The sequence below is a fragment of the Carcharhinus amblyrhynchos genome, chromosome 35 (genome assembly GCF_965287045.1).
Source record: "Carcharhinus amblyrhynchos chromosome 35, sCarAmb.v2.hapA, whole genome shotgun sequence".
NCBI classification, from domain to species: domain Eukaryota; kingdom Metazoa; phylum Chordata; class Chondrichthyes; order Carcharhiniformes; family Carcharhinidae; genus Carcharhinus; species Carcharhinus amblyrhynchos.
Genome location: NC_137358.1, coordinates 19,114,622 through 19,137,782, shown reverse-complemented (window position 1 = coordinate 19,137,782; position 23,161 = coordinate 19,114,622). Strand labels below are relative to the sequence as shown.

The following is a 23,161-nucleotide window of genomic DNA, read 5'->3' as shown; positions in this document are numbered from 1 at the left end:
TGACCATTCTGGAGTGGGATTTTTCCATGCTCCCATGGCATGTTTTGTGGCAGTGGAGGTGGCCCGCCACTGGCCAGTGGCATGATCTTCCGGTCCCACTGGACAGGGTATCCTTTTGTTAAAAACTCCCCACCGCAGGACTGGAAAATCCTGCTGGCAGGAACTGCTGTAAAATTCCGACCGCAGATTCTGATCTTTAAGAGGTATTATCTAAAGAGGTTTCTGCATTGGCTTAGAAAATTGTTGAGCCGTACTCAATTGCTAGTTGTCGCATTTTGAAACATACCCAGAACCAGCCGAGGTTTAGAACTTGCAGAACAAAATGCTTAACTTTATTAACTGACAAATTAATCTCATTATTATAAGGCAGGAAACAGACACAGTCACAATTATTTTACATCCATTCAATTAAGAACGTCTATTTCTTGCTTGAAAGTACAATGAATCCTGTGTTTATTATTACTTGAAATTAAAGAAAAAATCATATCCACAATTTAATAATAAAAGCACATTTTTATCTTGGCCATGAGTTGCTGGAGGGCATTGTGCAAACTGTCACTTCAATTCTTATTCAGTAATTATGACCGAACAAAGCATTCTCTCTCACAATCTTACCAAACTCTCTCATTACGGATTTGTCTCTTTCCCTCTCTCCTCGAGTACATCCAGAATCGTTCCTAAATACTAGAAAAATAAAACCTGTCGATTTATATTCTCTCTCTGAGCTCTCCCCCTTGCCGCTACTGACTGTGCCTCTCACACGGTGGGGTGATTTCACAGGGAGTATTATCTGACGGTCTTTTACCAGCTGACTTCAGGGCCATGCAATGCTCCCAGTCTGTGGAGCTACAGGACAGAGACAGACCCTCTGGACTACTGGAGAACTACACAGCAAGGTTTAGGCTGGGGAGTTGTAGAAAACTCCAGGATGGATCAGTCGGGCCGAATGGCCTGTTGCCCAGCTGTAAATCCAACATAAATACCCAAACTAAGCCTCCATAGGGATAAGAGATTTACACTTTTAGATGAAAGCTAGATGGTAACATTAGTGCAATCAATCTCTGCAGCAGTGTACTGGTAGCTGGTGAGTGTAAACTGCGAGTGTTCTGTGTTTTTTTAAAATTACGTTGCTGGGTTGTGGGTTTTTTTCCCTTTGTGCTTTCCATAGAGGGTCCTAGGTGCAAGGGCTGTTGGGAAGGGAGTGAGGGAGTATAAAAACAAGGTCACAGTAGATAGCGGGCAGCGTCGGGAGTGGGCAGTGGAGTGAGGCGGGGGCTGAGTGAGTGCTGCAAGGGCTTTGGCTCACAGGGTTAGGCAAGGTGAGTTACTGGTCAAGTTTTTCAAAGTGTGTACATAGGTCTGAGGGTAGACAAATGGCAGGGTCCTTGGGGAGACGTGTCAGCTGTGTAAGGTGCAATATGTGGGAGTTCTTGGAGACACAGCATCTCCAGAGAGTCCACATCTGCACCAAATGTCTGGAGTTGCAGCGTTTGAGGGCCCGGGTTAGGCAACTGGAGCTGAGGCTGGAGGATTTATTTTTAGTTCGGGAAAATGAGGCATTAATGAATAGGAACCAGATTCATGAGGGGACCTCAGAGTCGAGGAGGGGGGATGGGTGGGTTACAGTTAGGAAGGGGAAAAAGGAGTAATGTTCCAAAGGCTACCCCAGGGGTAGTCTCTCAAGATAGCAGGGGTAAGGCACCAACTGAGGTGGAAAGGGCACGAGGGGAAGAGGAAAATGCCTCAGAGGGAAGAAAGGGGGCTGGATGTGAGATAGTGGTGGGGGACGGGACGGGACGGTTAGAGGAATTGATAGGCGGTTCTGTGGGCAAAAGCGGGACTCCAGGATGGTGGTCTGCCTCCCTGGAGCAGGGGTACAGGATGTGTCGGAGAGGGTAGAGGGAATCTTGAAGGGCCAAGGGACCCAGGCGGATGTAATTATACATGTAGGAGAGAGGGACATAGGAAGGAAGAGTAGGGGGGAAATATGTACGCAGTTCAGGGAGTTGGGAGCCAGGTTGAAGTGTAGGGCCTCCAGGGTGGCGATCTCTGGGCTGCTGCCAGTGCCCAGCAATAGCAGGGATAAAAATAATGAGATCCTGCAGCTGAATGTGTGGCTGAGGGATTGGTGCAGGACTGAGGGTTTTCGTTTTGTTGACCATTGGGAAGTCTTTGCAAAGGAAGGGCACTTGTATAAGAGGGATAGGGAACACTTAAATGGGAAGGGGACACATATTTTAGCTGGGAGGTTGGCTGGAGTGTTTAGGCAGGGTTTAAACTAGTATGGAGGGGGGGTGGGGGGGGAGAGAGACAGCTCAGGCACTGGGAGTGAGTTGGAGGTCAGGGTAAGTCTAGTTGATAGGGAAATCCCCCAGGAGAAGGAGGATCCAAGAGGGCCTGAGGGTCTTTGGCGCATCTGTTTTAATGCGAGGAGTGTGACGGGAAAGTTGGATGAACTTAGGGCCTTGATGTTCGCGAGGAATTTAGATGTGGTGGCAGTGACAGAGACGTGGTTAAAGGAGGGGCAGGACTGGCAGCTAAATGTTCCAGGGTATAAGTGTTTTAGGTGTGATAGAGGAGGGTTGAAAAGAGGAGGGGGGAGTGGCACTCTTAGTTAGGGAGCAGATCAGAGCAGTGCAGAGGGAGGATAACATGGAGGGGTTGGACATTGAGTCTCTGTGGGTGGAGTTGAGGAATAGGAAGGGGGCCATTACTATGCTAGGAGTGTACTATAGGCCGCCCGACAGCCCGCGGGCAGTGGAAGAGGGTATATGTAGGGACATTTTGGATAAGTGTAGGAAGAACAGGGTTGTTGTAGTTGGAGATTTTAATCTCCCTGGGGTGGATTGGAAGGTGCCTAGAGCTGGGGGGTCTGATGGGGAGGAATTCGTAAGATGTGTATTGGAAGGATCCTTGCAACAGTATGTAGATAGCCCGACTAGAGAGGGGGCGATACTGGATTTAGTTCTGGGAAATGAGCCGGGTCAGGTGGTTGAGGTTGCAGTAGGAGAACATGTGGCTAATAGTGACCACAACTCCGTCTACTTTAGAACATAACATAAGAACATAAGAAATAGGAGCAGGAGTAGTAAATAAATAAATAGTAGTAAATGCGCCTAGTTTGGGGGCATTTAAGAGATTGGTGGATAGGTTTATGGACGAAAAGGGATTGGTTTAGATTAGTGGGTCAATGTTTTTTTTTAAAATAAGACTGGTCGGCGCAACATGGTGGGCCGAAGGGCCTGTTCCGCGCTGTAATGTTCTATGTTCTATGTTCTATCTAGCCCTTCGAGCCTGCCCCGCCATTCAATAAGATCATGGCTGATCTGTCGTGGCTCAGTTCCACATTCCCGCCCTCTCCCCATAACCCTTAATCCCCTCGCTTATCAAAAACCCATCAACCTGCGTCTTAAAAATATTTAGCGTGGCAGCCTCCACCACCTCAACGGGCAGAGAATTCCAGAGATTCACCACCCTTTGAGTGAAGAAGTTCCTCTTCCATAGTATGATAATAATGTTTTTCTCTTTTCATTCACAGGTTTTAAGTCGGTCCACCTCGTGTCCAATGAGGGGCATACACGCGATGGGTCGTACTTGGGCTGCTCTTGGTTGTTCGAGATTGGCCTAGTGCTTCATGTCATTAGTGTGTGCCTAAACTGGACAAGATACTGGGCAAGACGAAAGCTCAGTGACTAACGCTGATTGCTGTGCAGACACATGGATTTGGGCCGGTGTCTGTGGGAGTTTGCACATTCTCCCCGTGCTTGCGTGGGTTTTCTCCGGGTGCTCTGGTTTCCTCCCACACCCCAAAGATGTGCTGTTAGGCTGATTGGCAGGAATAAATTGTCCCTAAATCAGTTTTCCCTCAATCTGGATGGCCATAAACATTAGATAGGGGTCATGGGTACAGAGGTGGTGTTGAGATGGCAGCGTGGGCTCGTTGGGCTGAAGGGCCTGTTTCCCAGGCTGATTTTGTTCTTTGTTCTTTTTAATCCAATGTAGCTGGTCCTATCAACAGAAAACGCTGAAAAATCTCAGCAGGTCTGACAGCATCTTCAGGCACAGAGATCTGAGTGTACATGTCCACTGATCACTGAAAGTGGCAATGCAGGTGGATAAGGTAGTCAAGAAAGCACACGGTATGCTTGCCTTCATCAGTCAGGGCATTGAGTATAAAAACTGGCAGGTCATGCTGCAGCTGTACAGAATCTTAGTTAATTCTCATTTAGAATACTGTATACAATTCTGGTTGCTAGACCACCAGAAGAGTGTGGATGCTTTGGGTAGGGTATAGAAGAGGTTTATCAGGATGCTGCCTGTCTGGAGGAGAGATTGGATGAACTCTGTTTGTTCTCACTGGAACGACTGAGGTTGAGGGCTGACCTGATAAGTCTCCAGGATTGAGGGATACAGACAGAGTAGATAGTCAAACGCCCTTTCCTAGGGTAGAAAAGTCAAGTACTGGGGACACAGGTTTAAGATGTGTGGAGAAAAGTTGAGAGATGTCCAAGGCAAGTTTTTTTTTTACACAGAGGGTGGTGAATGTCTGGAACGTGCTGTCCGGGAAGGTGGTGGGAGGAGGTATGATGGCGACATTTAAGGGGCAGCTAGGCGAATATGAACAGGACAGGAATGGATGAATATGGACTCTGTAAATGAATGCAGTTTAGTTTAGGCAGGCATCATGATTGGCACAGTTTTGGAGGACTGAAGGATTTGTCCTCTGCTGTATTTTTCTTTGTTCTTTATCTGTGGAGAGAGAATAGAGTCAACATTTCAAGTCTGGGTGATCTTCATCAGCGTTAGGTGCCACGGTGGTTAGCACTGCTGCCTCATAGCTCCAGGGATCCGGGTTCAATTCCCTGCTTGGGTCACTGTGTGTGTGGAGTTTGCACGTTCTCCCCATGTCTGTGTGGGTTTCCTCTGGATGCTCCAGTTTCCCCTCACAGTCCAAAGTTGTGCGGGTTAGATGGATTGGCCATCATAAATTGACCCTTAGTTTCAGGGGGACTAGCTGGGATAGATGCATGAAGTTATGGGGATAGGGCTTGGATGGGATTGTGGTCAGTACAGACTCAATGGGCTGAATGGCCTCCTTCTGCACTGCAGGATTCTATGAAATGTTGGCTCTATTTTCTCTCCGTAGGCGCTGTCAGACCTGAGGTTTTCCAGCATTTTCGGTTTTTGTTTCAGATTCCAGCATCGACAGTGTTTTGCTTTTATCGTAGCTGGCCCCTCGACGGATTATCTCTGATGTAGTAATGATGCATTAGTAATCAGTGCTGTATGGCAAACCCTGCCTTTGGGATGGGCTTCAGACCACCATGGTCAGAGAAGGCCAAAGACATTCGCCTCGGCTCAATCACAACATCTAACCGAGGAGTTTGATTTTCTACGCTGTCTACTGAACAAACCAGCCCCCACACATTACAGCCATTAAACTTCAACAACCTGCCAGCATTTCACCATTCCGAAATTAACCTGCTGCCACATCTGCTGTTTCAACAAACCATCAGCTTTACAGTTACTCAGCAAGAAATCATCCCAACATTGCAATTCAAAGCAGCAATTAATTTTACTTCATTACTATTTCCTGTTAACAGATAGTTAAACTGGTTATTTACTGGTTAGCTGTACTCAGAAGGATTGGTAAATCTGGTTCCGTTACCAGTGACTGTGTGTTTTCCGCTCTTTAACCAGCGCCAGCCACAATCTGCCCACATTCACCCTCATAGTTTGGAGGAGATGTCCATCTTGAGAAACTCGTTGATAATTCCTGCAACTCGCTCTGGCTCATTCAGGTGGACATGGTGATTTCCTTCAACCTGCTCCAATCGGAACTGTGGAAAACGAAGAGGGAGTGAGAATTTTGCAAAGGCAGTCATGATGATAGACGTAGCCGCAGGAATCGAGAATGAGCAAGTGTTACACACGTGGGAATAGGGAGAAAGGAGAGTGTTGAACTGGGGAAATGCTGTGCTACACTGTAACTTTGTGCAAGTTACATACATAGGAATAGCAAAGGGAGAGTTAGAGTTGCAAACTAAAAGGTTTGGCATTTTTGGTATATAATAGCTGCTTTTAACTGCTATTCCTTCAGACAGACCATTTGAATGACGTGATATTAGATTGATGAAGATAAAGGCAAAATACTGTGGATGCTGAAATCTAAAACAAACAGAAACATTGGCTCTATTCTCTCTGTAAGAAGTCTCACAACACCAGGTTAAAGTTTATCAGGTTTATTTGGTAGCACGAGGAGTGTCACTCCTTCTTCGGGTGAGTCTCCAGGTGACACTCTGAAAGCTCGTGCTACCAAATAAACCTGTTGGATTTTAACCTAATGCTGTGAGGCTTCCTAGTGCGCTTACCCAGTCCAATGCCTGCATCTCCACATCTACTCTCCACTGATGCCAGACCTGACTCTGACCAGCTTTTCCTGTTTTTATTACAGTGATGAATGCGACTTTGCCCCATGGGCCTAATCATTAAAGAATCCAGTCCAATAGCTCTCTGGCAACTCACGTTTCTTCAATTTTTCTAAAAGATTGCGGAGAATGATTGCTGCTAGTCAGGAAGACACCAAATGGGCAGCACAGTGGTTAGCACTGCTGCCTCAGCGCCAGGGACCCGGGTTCGATTTCCGGCTTGGGACACTGTGTGTGGAGTTTGCACGTTCTCCCTGTGTCTACGTGGGTTTCCTCCCACAGTCCGAAAGATGTGCTTTGGCCATACTAAATTCTCCCTCAGTGTCCCCGAACAGGCGCCAGAGTGTGGTGACTAGGGGATTTTCACAGTAACTTCATTGCAGTGTTAATGTAAGCCTACTTGTGATGCTAATAAAAAACATTAAGACCTGCAGCTGATGACAGCCAGGGATTTAAGGAGGAGGATGTATACCACTCTCAAGGGCGTGTGCCTATTCTGCTATCCTGCTCTTTGCTGTTTCTGATTTAAGCCTAGGCAATTTCCCCTAAAATTCAAAGTGTTGGAATGTGCTGGTTCTCACACTGAAGAGGCTGTGACAGAAATCCCAGAGCCTGGAACTGACCAGTTAAAAGGGCGGAAGTCATGAACTGCATTCCTTCTCCCTTCTGGGCAGGAATCAAGATGAGGCAGTTTTAGTATCTAAAGAACTTATTTTTAGATGCAATTATTTTTAAATATGAAATGGACACTCGTTTGAGTGCAGCATCTTAATGCATTAGCAACCATGCTAATGATGACAAGATAGGGAGGAACCGTGGCAAAAATCAAAAAATGGCCAAGTTTAACCTAGCCATAATTCAGAAAGATGCAGCTAGCAAAGATGATCCCAAAGCCATTTACACAAAAAAACCCTGAGCAGTCAAGATTACAGAAGTACTGGAAGTCCAGGCTTCAGACGGTGCAAAGACAGAGATGCTCACACACAACAAGAGAGTGGGAGACACACAAGACACACAGTAACATTGAGCACTGAACATAAGAACATAAGAAATAGGAGCAGGAGTAGGCCATCCAGCCCTTCGAGCCTGCCCCACCATTCAATAAGATCATGGCTGATCTGAAGTGGATCAGTTCCATTTTCCCGCCCTCTCCCCATAACCCTTAATCCCCTTGCCTACCAAAAACCCATCAACCTGCGTCTTAAAAATATTTAGCGAGGCAGCCTCCACCACTTCAACGGGCAGAGAATTCCAGAGATTCACCACCCTTTGAGTGAAGAAGTTCCTCCCCAACTCTGTTGTGAACTGCGCCCCCCCCCCCCCCCCCTCCTTTCTGAGCGGGAAGAACCTCTCCACCTCTACCCTATCTATCCCTTTCATCATCTTATATGTCTCAATGAGATCTCCCCTCAATCTCACTCCAGCTACTCAATGGATGAGTAGCTGCAGTTCAGGCAACACTTATATCAAGTTTTGGCTTTGAAAGGAGTTATTAACAGTGTCCCTATCGTATCAGAAATGGTGTTACAGAGTGTTTACACTGAGTGGGGAGTCTGATTGGGTGATATACGTTCTCACTAGATATCTGTGCACACAAAAGAATGAACTCATCTATCTACAAAGTCCAGCTTACTACTTACGTGGCGAAAAACTGCAGCAGGCGACGGTGCAGAGGGACCTTGGGGTCCTTGTGCATGAGTCGCAAAAACCCAGCCTGCAGGTGCAGCAGGTGGTCAGGAAGGCGAATGGGATGCTGGCCTTCATAGCGAGGGGGATTGAATATAAAAGTAGGGAGGTCTTGCTGCAGCTGTATAGGGCACTGGTGAGGCCGCAGCTGGAGTACTGTGTGCAGTTTTGGGCGCCGCGCTTACGCAAGGATATTTTGGCCTTGGAGGGAGTGCAGAGGAGGTTTACTAGGCTGATTCCGGAGTTGAGGGGGTTGAGCTATGAGGAGAGGCTGAATAAACTAGGCTTGTACTCGTTAGAGTTTAGAAGAATGAGGGGAGATCTCATTGAGACATATTAGATGATGAATGGGATGGATAAGATAGAGGTGGAGAGACTCTTCCCGCTCAGAAAGGACAGTAGGACTAGGGGGCACAGCCTCAAGATAAAGGGGGGCGGTTTAGAACGGAGTTGAGGAAGAACTTCTTCACTCAAAGGGTGGTGAATCTCTGGAATTCTCTGCCCGTTGAAGTGGTGGAGGCTGCCTCGCTAAATATTTTTAAGACGCGGGTTGATGGGTTTTTGATAAGAGAGGGGATTAAGGGTTATGGGGAGAGGGCGGGAATGTGGAACTGAGCCACGACAGATCAGCCATGATCTTATTGAATGGCGGGGCAGGCTCGAAGGGCTAGATGGTCTACTCCTGCTCCTATTTCTTATGTTCTTTTGTTCTTATGTTCTAATCAGCAAAACTACTATGTTTAATAATGTGGGACTAAAGGAGACATCCTCACCAATATTCTACATCGCTGTTTAAAGCTACTGCCTGCTTTTAGAGTTCCATAACTTGCAGCTTTCCACGTTTTTATGCCTTGATTGCTGCAAGTTAAAATGTAATAAAATAGCAGGAAAGAATCCACAGCAAAAGTGTCATAGGAGCGAAGACCAGACCACCCTATCGAAGGTGTTGGGTTGAGTTCTGCTCCAAGTCAAAGCTGCCCTGGTGGAATGAGTTTTGTTTTAAAGAGCCAGGCTGCAGAGATGTTTTCAATCCTGACATCTGAGATACCTCTTTTACCTGATTACAATGAGTGCGGTATCCCTCCAGTATGCAGCTAAATGGCGGTTTGTCCGGATTCCACTTCTCCTGCTTCAACTGTCCATCCTTGGCACTGAAAAGATAATGGTACAGAGCTACTGACGTGTGGTGGTGTGTGTGTGTGTGTGTGTGTAGAAAGCTGCCCCATCAGCCCAGAAAAACCCCTTTGCGGATCAGTCTCTGTAATTCTAACACATACATTGCTCCAGCACATTGTCTGATAGAGGGATGGGTTTTTTGGTGGCGGCGGTGGTGGTGGTTGGGGGGTTGGGGGGGGGGGGGGGGTGGGGGATGATTTGTGCCCGCGCTCCCCTTCCCAGGAGGTTGACTCATGTTGGGGTCTAATAGGAGGCAGAGAGTGGGGGTTAATGGGGGCTATTCGGATTGGTGGTTAGTGACTAGTGGAGTGCAGCAGGGATCGGTGCTGGGGCCTCAGCTATTTACCATTTATATAGATGATCTGGACAGGGGAGCTGAGTGTAGGGTGTCGAAATTTGCTGATGACACACAGATAAGTGGAAAAACAAATTGTGCGGAGGGTACAGAAAGTCTGCAGAGGGATCTAGATAGGCTAAGCGAGTGGGTGAGGACCTGGCAGATGGAATATAATGTTGGCAAGTGTGAGGTTATCCACTTTGGCAGGAATAATAGTAGGAAGGACTACTATTTAAAGGGTGAAAAGCTGCAGCATGCTACGGTGCAGAGGGACCTGGGGGTCCTTGTGCATGAGTCACAAAAACCCAGCCTACAGGTGCAGCAGGTGATCAGGAAGGCAAATGGGATGCTGGCCTTTATAGCGAGGGGGATAGAATATAAAAGTAGGGAGGTCTTGCTGCAATCGTACAGGGCACTGGTGAGGCCGCAGCTGGAGTACTGTGTGCAGTTTTGGTCGCTGCACTTGCGCAAGGATATTTTGGCCTTGGAGGGAGTGCAGAGGAGGTTCACTAGGCTGATACCGGAGTTGAGGGGGTTGAACAGCAAGAGATGCTGAATAGACTGGGTCTGTACTCGTTGGAGTTTAGAAGGATGGGGGGGGGAATCTTATAGAGACATATAAGATGATGAAGGGGATGGAAAGGATAGAGGTAGAGAGGTTCTTCCCGCTCAGAAAGGACAGCAGGACTAGAGGGCATAGCCTCAAGATAAGGTGGGGGGGAGGGGTGCAGTTTAGATCAGAGTTGAGGAGGAACTTCTTCACTCAAAGGGTGGTGAATCTCTGGAATTCTCTGCCCGTTGAAGTGGTGGAGGCTACCTCGCTAAATATATTTAGGACACGGGTAGATAGGTTTTTGGTAGGCAAGGGGATTAAGGGTTATGGGGAGAAAGCGGGAAAGGGGAACTGATCCACTTCAGATCAGCCATGATCTTATTGAATGGCGGAGCTGGCTTGAGGGGCTAGATGGCCTACTCCTGCTCCTATTTCTTATGTTATGTTCTCCGTAAAGCAGCCTCCACCACCCCCCCATCCCGCTCTGCCACCAAGTGCCTGACTCCTGGCTATTTTTGTGTGTGAAACCAGGCTAATCGACACTGCAGAACATCCCTACCCCCATCAGACACTCCACACACAGGCACTTTCCAGGAAAATAGGGCTCAGGATTATCCCAAATGCTTTCTCCTGTCCCTCAGTGCACTGAAACTGTGCCATACACACTTAAGATCACGGATAACCTCACAATGCTCCACTTCTCCAGCTTCCGCCCTAAACACGTTAAAGAAGCCATCCCCTATGGACAAGCCCTCCGTATACACAGGATCTGCTCAGAGGAGGAGAATCGTAACTGACATTTCCAGGCGTTGAAAGATGCCCTCATAAAAACAGGATATAGCATTCAACTCATCAATCAACAGTTCTGACACGCTACAAAAAAAAACCACATGACCTCCTCAGAAGACAAACACGGGACATGGTGGACAAAGTACCCTTCGTCGTCCAGTACTTCCCCGGAGCAGAGAAGCTACGACATCTTCTCCGGATCCTTCAACATGTCATTGATGAAGATGGCGAAGGCCATCCCCACATCTTGCCTTCAAACAACCACACAACGTCAAACAGACTGTCTGCAACAAACTACCCAGCCTTCAAAACACCACACAACCCTGCCACAGCAACCTCTGCAAGACATGCCAGATCACTGACATGTGAGAACACCATCCACCAGGAACACAGTACGTACTCTTGCAACTCAGCCAACATTGTCTACCTGATATGCTGCAGGAAAGGATGTCCTGAGGCACGGTATACTAGGGAGACCATGCAGATGCTATGACAACAGATGAATGAACGCTGCTCGACAATCACCAGGTAAGAGTGTTCTCTTCCTGTTGGCGAACATTTCAACGGTCACAGGCATTCGGCCTCTGATCTTCGGGTAAGCGTTCTCCAAGGCGGCCTTCACGATACACAACAGCACAGAGTCGCTGAGCAGAGACCGATAGCCATGTTCCGCACACGAGGACAGCCTCAACCGGGATCTTGGGTTCACGTCACACTATCTGTAACCCCCATGACTTCCCTGGGCTTGTAAAATCTCACTAACTGTCCTGTCTGGAGACAATACACATCTCTTTAACCTGTGCTTAACCCTCTCTCCACTCACATTGTCTGTACCTTTGAGACTTGATTTCCTGTAAAGACTCACATTCCAATCATTATTTTGTAAACTGAGCGTGTGTCTTTATATGCCCTGTTTGTGAACAGAACTCCCACTCACCTGATGAAGGGACAGAGCCCCAAAAGCTAGTGGCTTTTGCTACCAAATAAACCTGTTGTACTTTAACCTGGTGTTGTGAGACTTGTGTTTACCCCAGTCCAACTCCGACATCTCCATATCCGTGCTGTGCCAGGGCCTGAGGTGGATATATTCACGGAATCCTCATGGGAAAAGGAAAGCGCTGACAATTATAAACTTAATGCTGAACTAACCCGATCATCATAATGTTTGATAAAACTCTCTGTGTGGAACTGAAGCCAGCGTAAGCCATGATCATACTGAATAACAAATCAGGAAGAGGCACCATATTATCTCCTCCAGCACCTATTTCTTATAATGTGTCATCAGAAAGGTGGTAGGTTGGGCAGTGCAGCATTCCCTCAGCACTGCACTGGAAGAGTTGGCTTAGTTTTTGTCCTCAGTCCTCTGGAGTGGGACTGGAATTGACAAGCTCCTCACTCTGAGCTCAGAATTCACAAGCCCCAGCTGACAGCTGGGAAAACAGTCTGGGAATGTTACAGGCAGGTGAGAGACGTACCTAATCATCAGAATGGCTGCAGTGATATTCTTCAGAAACTCCAGACACTGGTCGACTGTGATCCTTACAGGGGTGGTCTGGTGAGATTAACCACAAGGCGAAATCATTAAATTCAGCTTTTGCCAACTGCTCTTCCAAACTGATGAATCCATTCTTCAGGGACATGGCTCTCATGGGCATTTATGAATGAGGGTGGTCCAAGATGGATGAGAAAACCCTACCAGGTGGCCTAGCACCCCATCAAAGGCACCCACAATTGCCCTGCTGAATCGCCCCCTGATGTTTGGCAGGCTAGATCAAGGGAAAATGATGAAGGAAACTCCTGTAATCCTTAGACCCAGTTACACAGGGGCAGTGGGTATCAGTGAAACACACAGGACAGGAGGCGAGGGTACCCTTGAGGAAAATGTCCACCACCATTATTTAAGGGTAGAAGAGATAAACTAGGAAACTCCACACCCATTAGGCTGATGTTCATTGTGCAAAACTCGCTAGAATCTGTTAAAGGCAGAGTGACAGCATTTGGAGAAAGCGGAGTTGCTCAGGGAGATAGGGCAGCAGAGTAACGGATAAGTCATGTCTAATGGATCTAACTGACTTTATAAAAACACTGCCAGAAGGCATTTAGTAGGGTTCCATATAATAGACTTTTGAAAAAAGAGCAATGGAGTGGGGACAGCCTATTGGCTTGGATAGGGAATACATTAGGAGCGAGGGAAGAAGGATATTCTCAAATTGACACAATACAACTTGTGGACAACTCAGGGATTGGCAATAGGATCTCAGCTTTTCCACTATATTTGCAAAGGATTGAGGTGAAGGAGCTGTGAGCTGTATATCCATGTTTTCTGATGACACTAGTGAGGTGAGGTAAGTGTTGTAGGTGGGAGCAGGAAGGTTGAAAACATTGACAGATTAAGTGAATGGACAGAACTGTGGCATATAGGAGTGCATTGTGGGAAAGTGACCCAAGACTTTACCCAGCGGGTGGTGAGGGATTGGAATGCCCTGCCTGCTGCAGTTGTAAATGCGTCTAGTTTGGGGGCGTTTAAGAGATCTCTGGATAGGTTTATGGACGAAAAGGGATTGGTATAGGCTAGTGGGTCATTGTGTTTGTAACTGGTCGGCGCAACATCGTGGGCCGAAGGGCCTGTTCTGCGCTGTAATGTTCTATGTTCTATGTTCTAAGACCAACAGATGAAGCAATTTCAAGAAAAGGGTGAAAAAGTTGGGAAGTGTGGAGGAACAGAGAGTGTTAGGGACCCCAGGTACAGAAAAGCTGGTAAAAGGTACCAAAAAATAAGTCAAATGGAATATCGGCCTTATTTCAAAGGGGCTGAAATACAATGTGGTGGAAGGAATGATTCTCCTGTGTAGAGTTCAGACATAATCCAAAGTACAGATGTGGACACTCCATCTCAGGAATTAACTGCGTACAGACGTGGGCACTCAGGAAATATACACTAGCCTTGAAGGTGATGCAGTGCAGATTCACCAGATTGATGCCAAACTTAAAGTGTTAAATTAGAGGGACAATTTGTACAGATTAGTGTAAACTGATGTAACAGATGTACTTAAGGTAATAGCATACAGGTACAGCAAGTAATTCGGAGGCAAATGGAAGGTTTGCCTCTACTGCAAACGGGTTGGAGCACAGAAGTAGGGACGGCTTACTACAAGCATACAGGTCATTAGCGAGGCTGCACCTGGAATATTACGCATGGTTTTACATAGAACATAACAGCGCGGAACAGGCCCTTCGGCCCACAATGTTGCGCCGACCAGTCTTATTTTTAAAAAAAAAACAACATTGACCCACTAATCTAAACCAATCCCTTTTCGTCCATAAACCTATCCACCAATCTCTTAAACGCCCCCAAACTAGGCGCATTTACAACTGCAGCAGGCAGGGCATTCCAGTCCCTCACCACCCTCTGGGTAAAGAACCTGCCCCTGACATCCGTCCTATAACTACCCCCCCTTAATTTAAAGCCATGCCCCCTCGTGCTAGCTTTCTCCATCCGAGGAAACAGGCTATCACCATCCACCCTATCTAAACCTCTAATCATCTTATATGTTTCTATAAGATCCCCTCTTAGCCGCCTTCTTTCCAGTGAAAACAACCCCAAATCCCTCAGTCTCTCCTCATAGGACCTCCCCTGCATACCAGGCAACATCCTGGTAAACCTCCTCTGCACCCTCTCCAAAGCCTCCACATCCTTCCTGTAATGTGGGGACCAGAACTGCACACAGTACTCCAAGTGCGGCCGCACCAGAGTTGTGTACAGTTGCAACATGACGCTGCGACTCCTAAATTCAATCCCCCTACCAATAAACGCCAAGACACCGTATGCCTTCTTAACAACCTTATCTACTTGATTCCCAACTTTCAGGGATCTATGTACACATACACCTAGATCCCTCTGCTCCTCCACTCTATTCAAAGTCCTCCCGTTAGCCCTATACTCAGCACATCTGTTATTCCTACCGAAATGGATTACCTCACACTTCTCCGCATTAAACTCCATCCGCCACCTCGCGGCCCAGCTCTGCAACCTGTCCAAGTCACCCTGCAAACTTCGACACCTTTTAGTCTCCTTATTTAATGGTACAGTGGTTAGCATTGCTGCCTCACAGCACCAGGGACCCGGGTTCAATTCTGGCCTTGGGTGACTCTGTGTGGAGTCTACATGTTCTCCCTGGGTGTGCGTGGGTTTCCTCCGGGTGCTGTGGTTTCCTCCCACAGTCCAAGGTGTGGGGGTTAGTTCGGTTGACTACACTAAATTAACCCTAGTGTCAGGGGGATTAGCAGGGTAAATGTGGGGGTTCCTGAGAACGAAGGGATCATCTTGCAAAGAAGGACTGAGCAGACTATGGCCAATACTTATTGGAATTTTGAAGAATAATAGGTGATCTTATGAAACATAAAAGATTCTGATTGGACAAAAGATGGTAGACGCTGAGAGGATGTTTCCTCTCCAGGGGGAATCTAGAATTAGGTGGCATCTTTTCAGAATAAGAGATTTTTCATTAAAGATAATAAATGAGGAGGAATTTCTCCTCTGGGGGTTGTTTGGAATTCTCTTCCCCAGCGCTGTGGAGACTGGGTTGATGAATACATTCACTGGTTTGCAAGGAAATCAGAGCAGGCAGGAAAGTGGAGCTAAGGGCACAATCAGGTCAGGCATGATCTTATCGAATGGCAGAGTAGGCTTGAGGGGTTGAATAACCAACTCCTGCCCTTAAATTTTTACATTCTTATCTCCCCCACATCAGGGTGCGTGTACCTAAACCACAGGGACAGCCATGGTTCAGGTGGCCACGCACCCTCATCTGAGTGATTAGGGATGGGCAATAAATACCGGCCTTATATCCCCCGAACAAATTTTTAAAAGATGTCACTGTTTCAAACCGTTTCTCTCCCTCTCTAATCTGACTGTCATCGTCCAGCTTGAAGTGGTGACCTGGGTTTGCCTATACTGTACAGTTTAATATCGTGTATACTTATTGAGGTCACGTCTCAGTCACTCTTTTGCTAGGGAACAAATATTAATACCTCTGATCCTGAGTGTACCCCAGCCTTTTGGGGGCAGTGGGAGTACATGAAGGAATCCATGGTGAGGGCGAATCAGTGTTTGGGGGTGGTATGGCTAATGGAAGTAAGTGAAGTACTCATTATCAGAGGTATCACACATACCAAAGTTAAAAAGAGAACTCACCAGATTGATTCTCAAATCTCGGGTGAAGACAAGACCTTAAAAGAATGATACAAATGATCAGAAACCAACAAGAAAAATTACAATTCTCAGTTCATCTGCTGGTAAACTCCCTGTTAGCATTTACACGTTTCATTTTCAGAGACCCATTAAAGAATGTCACACTTCTGAAAAGAACCACACCTACAGGTCCTTTAGAAAGGCCACACTCCAAAGATTGCTTTGAAGGAAAGGAGTTGCATCAATGCAGAGCCTTTCATACCCTCAGTACATCAGGTAGTCAGGGCAGCACAGTGCCACAGTGGTTAGCGCAGACGCTTCACAGCACCAGGGACCCGATTTCAATTCACAGCTTAGGTCACTGTCTGTGCGGAGTCTGCACATTCTCATTCTTCCCGCGTCTGGATGAGTTTCCTCCCATAAAACGAAAGATAAGCTGGTTAGGTGTATTTGCCATGCTAAATTCTCCCTCAGTGTAACCCAAACAGGTGCCGGACTGCGTGGCAACTCCGGGATTTTCACAGTAATTTCATCGCAGTGTTAATGTAAGCCTACTTGTGACACTAATAAATAAATTTCAAACTGGTAAGGTCTGAAACAAAGCAAGCTCCTACAAGCAGCAGTCAGATAAATTTTCCTAATTTATGTTGGTTTGAGGGATAAAACGTTGGGCAGCAGATCGGGGACAGAATTTATTCATGAGACGTGTGCATCACTGACAAATCCAGTTATTTACTGCCCATCCCTAATTGTCCTCTAGGCCTGGTGCTGAGTCACCAGCTTGAGTGGCTTGCTCAGCGATTTCAGAGGGAGTTACACATAGAACACCTGAGAAAAAATATCTCCCTCCTTAAATGAAGCAGATTAGTTTTCAGTGACAATACAGTCATTTCATAATCGCCATTACTAATAGCCAAAAGAGAGTTAAAAGATCGCCTTTTTATCTTCCAATGTTCCATTCCCCAGTTGCCCTGGTGGGGTTTGAACTCAATCTCTGGATCATTAATACAGGCATCTGGATTACAAATCCCATAAAACGTAGGAGCAGAAGGCCCATATCCTCTTTACCTATCTTACCCACGTAACTGTCTAAATGTTTTTTAAAAGACAAAATTGTACCAACCTCTACTACCACCTCTGACAGCTTGTTCCTGACACTCACCACCCTCTGTGAAAAAATTACCCCCATGGGCATTTTTGTATCTCTCATCTTAAACCTGTGCCTCTAGTTTTAGACTCCCCTAGCTTAGGGAAAAGATATTGACTATCTAGCTGATCTATGCCCCTCATTATTTTATAGACTTCTATAAAATCACCCCTCAGCCTCCTATGTTCCAGAGAAAAAAGTCCCAATCTATCCAGTCTCTCCTTATTACTCAAACCATCAAGTCCGGGTAGTATCCTAGTAAATCTTTTCTGCACTCTTTCTAGTTTAATAATATCCTTTCTATAATAGGGTGACCAGGATTGTACACAGTATTCCAAGTGTGGCCTTACCAATGTCTTGTACAACTTCAACAAGATGTCCCAACTCCTGTATTCAGTGTTCTAACCAAGCATGCCAAATGCCTTCTTCACCACTCTGTCCACCTGTGACTCCACTTTTAAGGAGCTATCAACCTGTCCCCCTTGCTCTCTTTGTTCTGTAACTCTCCCCAATGCCCTACCATTAACTGAGTAAATCCTGACCTGGTTCAATCTACCAAAACGTATCATCTCGCATTTGTCTAAATTAAACTGCATCTGCCACTCATCAGCCCACTGGCCCAATTGATCAAGATCCCATTGCAATTAGATAACTTTCTTCATTGTCCACATTGCCACTAATCTTGACATCATCTGCAAACTTACTAACCAAGCCTTCTATATTCTCACCCAAATCATTAGTACAAATAACAAATAATAGTGAACACAGCACTGATCCCTGAGGCACATCGCTGGTCACAGGCCTCCAGTTTAAAAAAAATAACCCTCTACTACCACCCTCTGGCTTATGTCAAGAAGCCAATTTGGTATCCATTTAGATACCTCACCCTAGATCCCCTGAGATTTATGCAACAACCTATCATGCGGTAACTTGTCAAAGGCCTTGCTGAAGTCCATGTAGACAACATCAACTACATCACCCTCATCTACCTTCTTGGGTACCCCTTCAAAAAACTCAATCAAATTTGTGAGACATGATTTTTCACTCTCAAACACAGTACATATGAAACCATCCATTGTTTAAAAGAACAAAATTATATAAATTTATATTGGAGAACAAGGAGTTTGGGCTGGGAATTCTGCCAGATGTATGGGCCCGCAGCCAGTGGGGAAAACTAGTCCTAATCTTGCAAAATAAATGAAAAGTATAGATTATTATTGCTAAGCAACAAGGATGCCATTTTTGTTGAGGAGTATACTCCCAATAGTTGAACAAACAAACAAATAACTAATCATTATTTAAGTTGTCACATTGTAATTCAATTTGAGAATGTTGTCATGACTAGATTGATGAGTTGAATATTAAATGAGATCAGGTTTAGTTAATTGCTGGGCTGCATCTAAGATAACCAAATTGCATAATTTCCAAGTTTTTGGCATGAACGTCGAGATCTGCGGAGGAATCTGCTGTCGCATCACCATACGCCCCCTCAGCTGAAGTATTGTATTTGTCGAATCTTTTTTGTTCTTTGTATTGTTTGCATATTTTATAACAAAACTATTTTTGGTAATACATTTTATTATGCTTTAAATCTGAGTTGGTTACCTTTGCGAAAAATATTAAACACAATTACTTTTTAGTATTTCTAAAATAATCCAGCCATAAAACAGAAGACCCCAGTTCAAGGTTAAGATTTTTTTGGCAGGAGATAGATAGCAGGGGTTGTAAGGAATTAATGTTTTCATTTTAAAAAGCAGCAAGCGGTAACCTGGAGCTTACTGCCAACAAGGCTGGTGGACACAGAAACAATGATTTCAATAGGAAATGGAATGCACATTGGAGCAAAATAAAATCTCAGCAGCATGGGGACAGAGCAGAGGAGCAGGACCACACTGAGCCAATGTGAACATAAGAACATAAGAAATAGGAGCAGGAGTAGGCCATCCAGCCCTTCGAGCCTGCCCCGCCATTCAATAAGATCATGGCTGATCTGTCGCTGCTCAGTTCCACTTTCCCGCCCTCTCCCCATAACCCTTAATCCCCTCTCCTATCAAAAACCCATCAACCCGCGTCTTAAAAATATTTAGCGAGGCAGCCTCCACCACTTCAACAGGCAGAGAATTCCAGAGATTCACCACCCTTTGAGTGAAGAAGTTCCTCCTCAACTCCATTCTAAACCGCCCCCCTTTATCTTGAGGCTGTGCCCCCTAGTCCTATTGTCTTTTTTGAGCGGGAAGAGTCTTTCCACCTCTATCCTATCCATCCCATTCATCATCTTATACGTCTCAATGAGATCTCCCCTCATTCTTCTAAACTCTAACGAGTACAAGCCCAGTTTATTCAGCCTCTCCTCATAGCTCAACCCCCTCAACTCCGGTATCAGCCTAGTAAACCTCCTCTGCACTCCCTCCAAGGCCAAAATATCTTTGCGCAGGTGCGGCGCCCAAAAATGCACACAGTACTCCAGTTGCGGCCTCACCAATGCCCTATACAGCTGCAGCAAGACCTCCCTACTTTTATATTCAATCCCCCTCGCTATGAAGGCCAGCATCCCATTCGCCTTCCTGACCACCTGCTGCACCTGCAAGCTGGGTTTTTGCGACTCATGCACAAGGACCCCGAGGTCCCTCTGCACCGTCGCCTGCTGCAGTTTTTCACCCCGTAAGTAATAGTCCTTCCTACCATTCTTCCTACCAAAGTGGACCACCTCACACTTGCCAACATTAAATTCCATTTGCCATTTCCTGGCCCATTCGCCCAGCCTATCTAGATCCTTCTGCAGACTCTCCACACCCTCCGCACAATTTGCCGTTCCCCCAATCTTGGTGTCATCAGCAAATTTCGACACCCTGCACTCGGTTCCCTCCTCCAGATCATCTATATAAATGGTAAAAAGCTGAGGCCCCAGCACCGACCCCTGGGGCACTCCACTAGTCACCATCCGCCAATCCGAATAGCACCCGTTGACCCCCACTCTCTGCCTTCTATTTGACAACCAATCCTCTATCCACGCTAACACCCTACCCCCAACTCCATGTCCCTCGACCTTCTGCAATAACCTCTTGTGAGGCACTTTGTCAAACGCCTTCTGAAAATCTAGAAAGACCACATCCACCGGCTCTCCTCTATCCACCGCCCTAGACACATCCTCATAGAACTCCAGTAAATTTGTCAGACACGACTTCCCTTTAATGAAACCGTGCTGCGTCTGCTCTATCAAGCAATTCCCTTCAAGATGCCTCGCAATTTCCTCCTTAATGACAGATTCTAACATTTTACCTACCACAGACGTTAAACTAACTGGCCTATAATTCCCCGCCTTTTGCCTGGCACCCTTCTTAAACAACGGCGTAACATTAGCCGTTTTCCAATCATCCGGCACTTCCCCGGAATCCAGCGACGTTTGGAAAATAACCAAGGCATCCACTATCACCTCCGCCATTTCTTTCAGAACCCTCGGATGCATTCCATCCGGTCCTGGGGACTTGTCCACAATCAGCCCCTCCAGTCTGTCGAGCACCGCCTTTCTAGTAACAGTAATGTCATTAAGACCCTCCAGTCCTACCACCTTTCCATCGCTAACACCCGGCAAATTATTCACGTCCTCCTCCGTGAAGACAGAAACAAAAAAGTTATTCAAGACCTTAGCCATATCCCCATCCCCTACCACTAGGTCCCCTTTCTCATCCTCTAAAGGACCAACATTCACCCTAGCCAGCCTCTTCCTTTTTATATATTTATAAAAACTCTTGCTATCCTTTTTTATATGAAGCGCTAGCCCAGCTTCATAGTTTCTCCTACCCTTCCTTATCAACTTCTTTGTCAATCTTTGTTGACATTTAAACCTCTCCCAATCCTCTTCTCGCCCACTACTCTTAGCTACTCTAAATTCCTCCGCTTTTAGTTTAACACTTTCCTTCAACTCCTTCGTTATCCACGGCTTATTACCTCTCCTCCTACTATCCTTTTTGACCATCGGAATAAATTTCCGTTGAGCACCAAGAAAGATCTCCTTAAAGATCCTCCACTGCTCCTCAACAGACCCTCCCTCCAACGCGCTCTCCCAGTCCACATTCGCCAATTCTTCTCTCATCCTACCGTACTCCCCTCTGTTCAAACAAAGGACACGTGTCCGGGAACCCACTTTCTCCTCCTCCATTTGCACCAGAAACTCCACCATACAATGATCACTCTCCCCAAGAGGATACTTCACCACAAGGTCCCTAATTCTACCCGCTTCATTACATAGCACCAGATCCAAGATAGCTCGCTCCCTCATCGGCTCCAACACACACTGTTCGAGGAAACTATCCCGGCAGCATTCCAAGAACTCTTCCTCGAGCCCCCCACGTCCAACATGGGTCGACCAATCAATATGCAGATTGAAATCCCCCATAACTAAGGCCGTCCCATTCCTGCACGCCGCACTTATTTGCGCGTTAACAGCCCGAACTCAATGAGCCAAGAGCCCAGTTCTGTCCCATTATAACTGTCCTGAGGAAAACTCAATGGGCGAAACGGCCTAATTCTGTTCTTATATCTTATGGTGTAAAATAAAAATCGACTCCCATTTTGCAGCCTAACTGTACCTCCAGGTACCTCAGCGGATCCCCGCTGAAGCAGAATCTTGCCACTTTCCTCGGAAACCGAGTCATTCCCTTGCAGCAACCTGAATAAGGGAAAGAGTTTGAAGAAAATTTGAAAGTTCGGTACACAGCAGAACAATAAAGCAGACAGATGGGGAAAAAAATCTGAAATAACCCCAGGTGGAACACTCCAGCCCAAGCAACATCCTGGTGAATCTCCTCTGCACCCTTTCTCATGTGGAAGAGACTAGTAACTTCATTGCAGTGTTAATGTAAGCCTACTTGTGACACTAATAAATAAACTTTAAACTGGGTGCCAAAGATGAAGGATTTATTTATTTTATCAGTGTCACAACTAAGCTTATATTAACATTGCAATGAAGTTTCTGTGAAAATCCCCTATTCGCCACACTCCAGCGTCTGTTCGGGTACACCGAGGGAGGATTTGGGTGCCAATGCACCTAACCAGCACAACTGTGGGAGGAAACAGGAGCACCCGGAGGAAACCCACGCAGGCATTTTGATTTGATATGATTTATTGTCACGTATATTAACATACAGTGAAAAGTATTATTTCTTGCATACTATACAGACAAAACATACTGTTCATAGAGAAGGAAATGAGAGTGTGCAGAACATAGGGTTACAGTCGTAGCTCGGGTGTAGAGAAAGATCAACTTAATGCAAAGTAAGTCCATTCAAAAGTCTGACAGCAGCAGGGAAGAAGCTGTTCTTGGAGTCGGTTGGTGCGTGACCTCAGACTTTTGTATCTTTTTCCCAAAGGAAGAAGGTGGAAGACAGAACGTCTGGGATATTGGCATCCTGAATTATGCTGGCTGCTTTGCCGAGGCAGCGGGAAGTGTAGACAGAGTCAATGGATGGGAGGCTGGTTTGTGTGATAGATTGGGCTACATTCACGACCTTTTGTAGTTCCTTGTGGTCTTGGGCAGAGCAGGAGCCCAGACCTAGCTGTGATACAATCAGAAAGAATGTTTTCTATTGTGCAGCTGTAAAGGTTGCTGAGAGTCATAGCTGACATGTCAAATTTCCTTAGTCCTCTGAGAAAGTAGAGACACTGGGGAGAATATGCAGACTGTGCACATACAGTGACCCAAGCTGGGAATCAAGTGCAGGTCCTTGGCGCTGTGAGGCAGCAGCACTAACCACTGTGCCTCTCTAGGATTTTAGTTTTGTGGCAAGATTAGAATGCCCTCTTTGGAGCAGAGAAGTACAAAGGAATATTTAAGACAGATATTCAAAATCATGAA

At 46.2% G+C, this 23,161-nt stretch overlaps 1 protein-coding gene across 1 annotated transcript in view; it reads right to left on the bottom strand.

Annotated features, from left to right (window-relative positions):
* Positions 1–302: 302 nt before the first annotated feature.
* serhl (serine hydrolase like) overlaps positions 303–23,161 on the bottom strand; it is a 56,506-nt gene continuing 33,647 nt past the window's right edge. The window contains exons 9-13 of the mRNA XM_080217409.1: positions 21,897–21,976; positions 16,164–16,198; positions 12,445–12,521; positions 9,172–9,265; positions 303–5,840 (exon numbers count right to left, since the gene is read on the bottom strand). Of these exons, the coding sequence (XP_080073535.1) occupies positions 5,730–5,840; positions 9,172–9,265; positions 12,445–12,521; positions 16,164–16,198; positions 21,897–21,976 (397 nt within the window). The 3' untranslated portion in view covers positions 303–5,729. The remainder of the gene's footprint in view (positions 5,841–9,171; positions 9,266–12,444; positions 12,522–16,163; positions 16,199–21,896; positions 21,977–23,161) is intronic.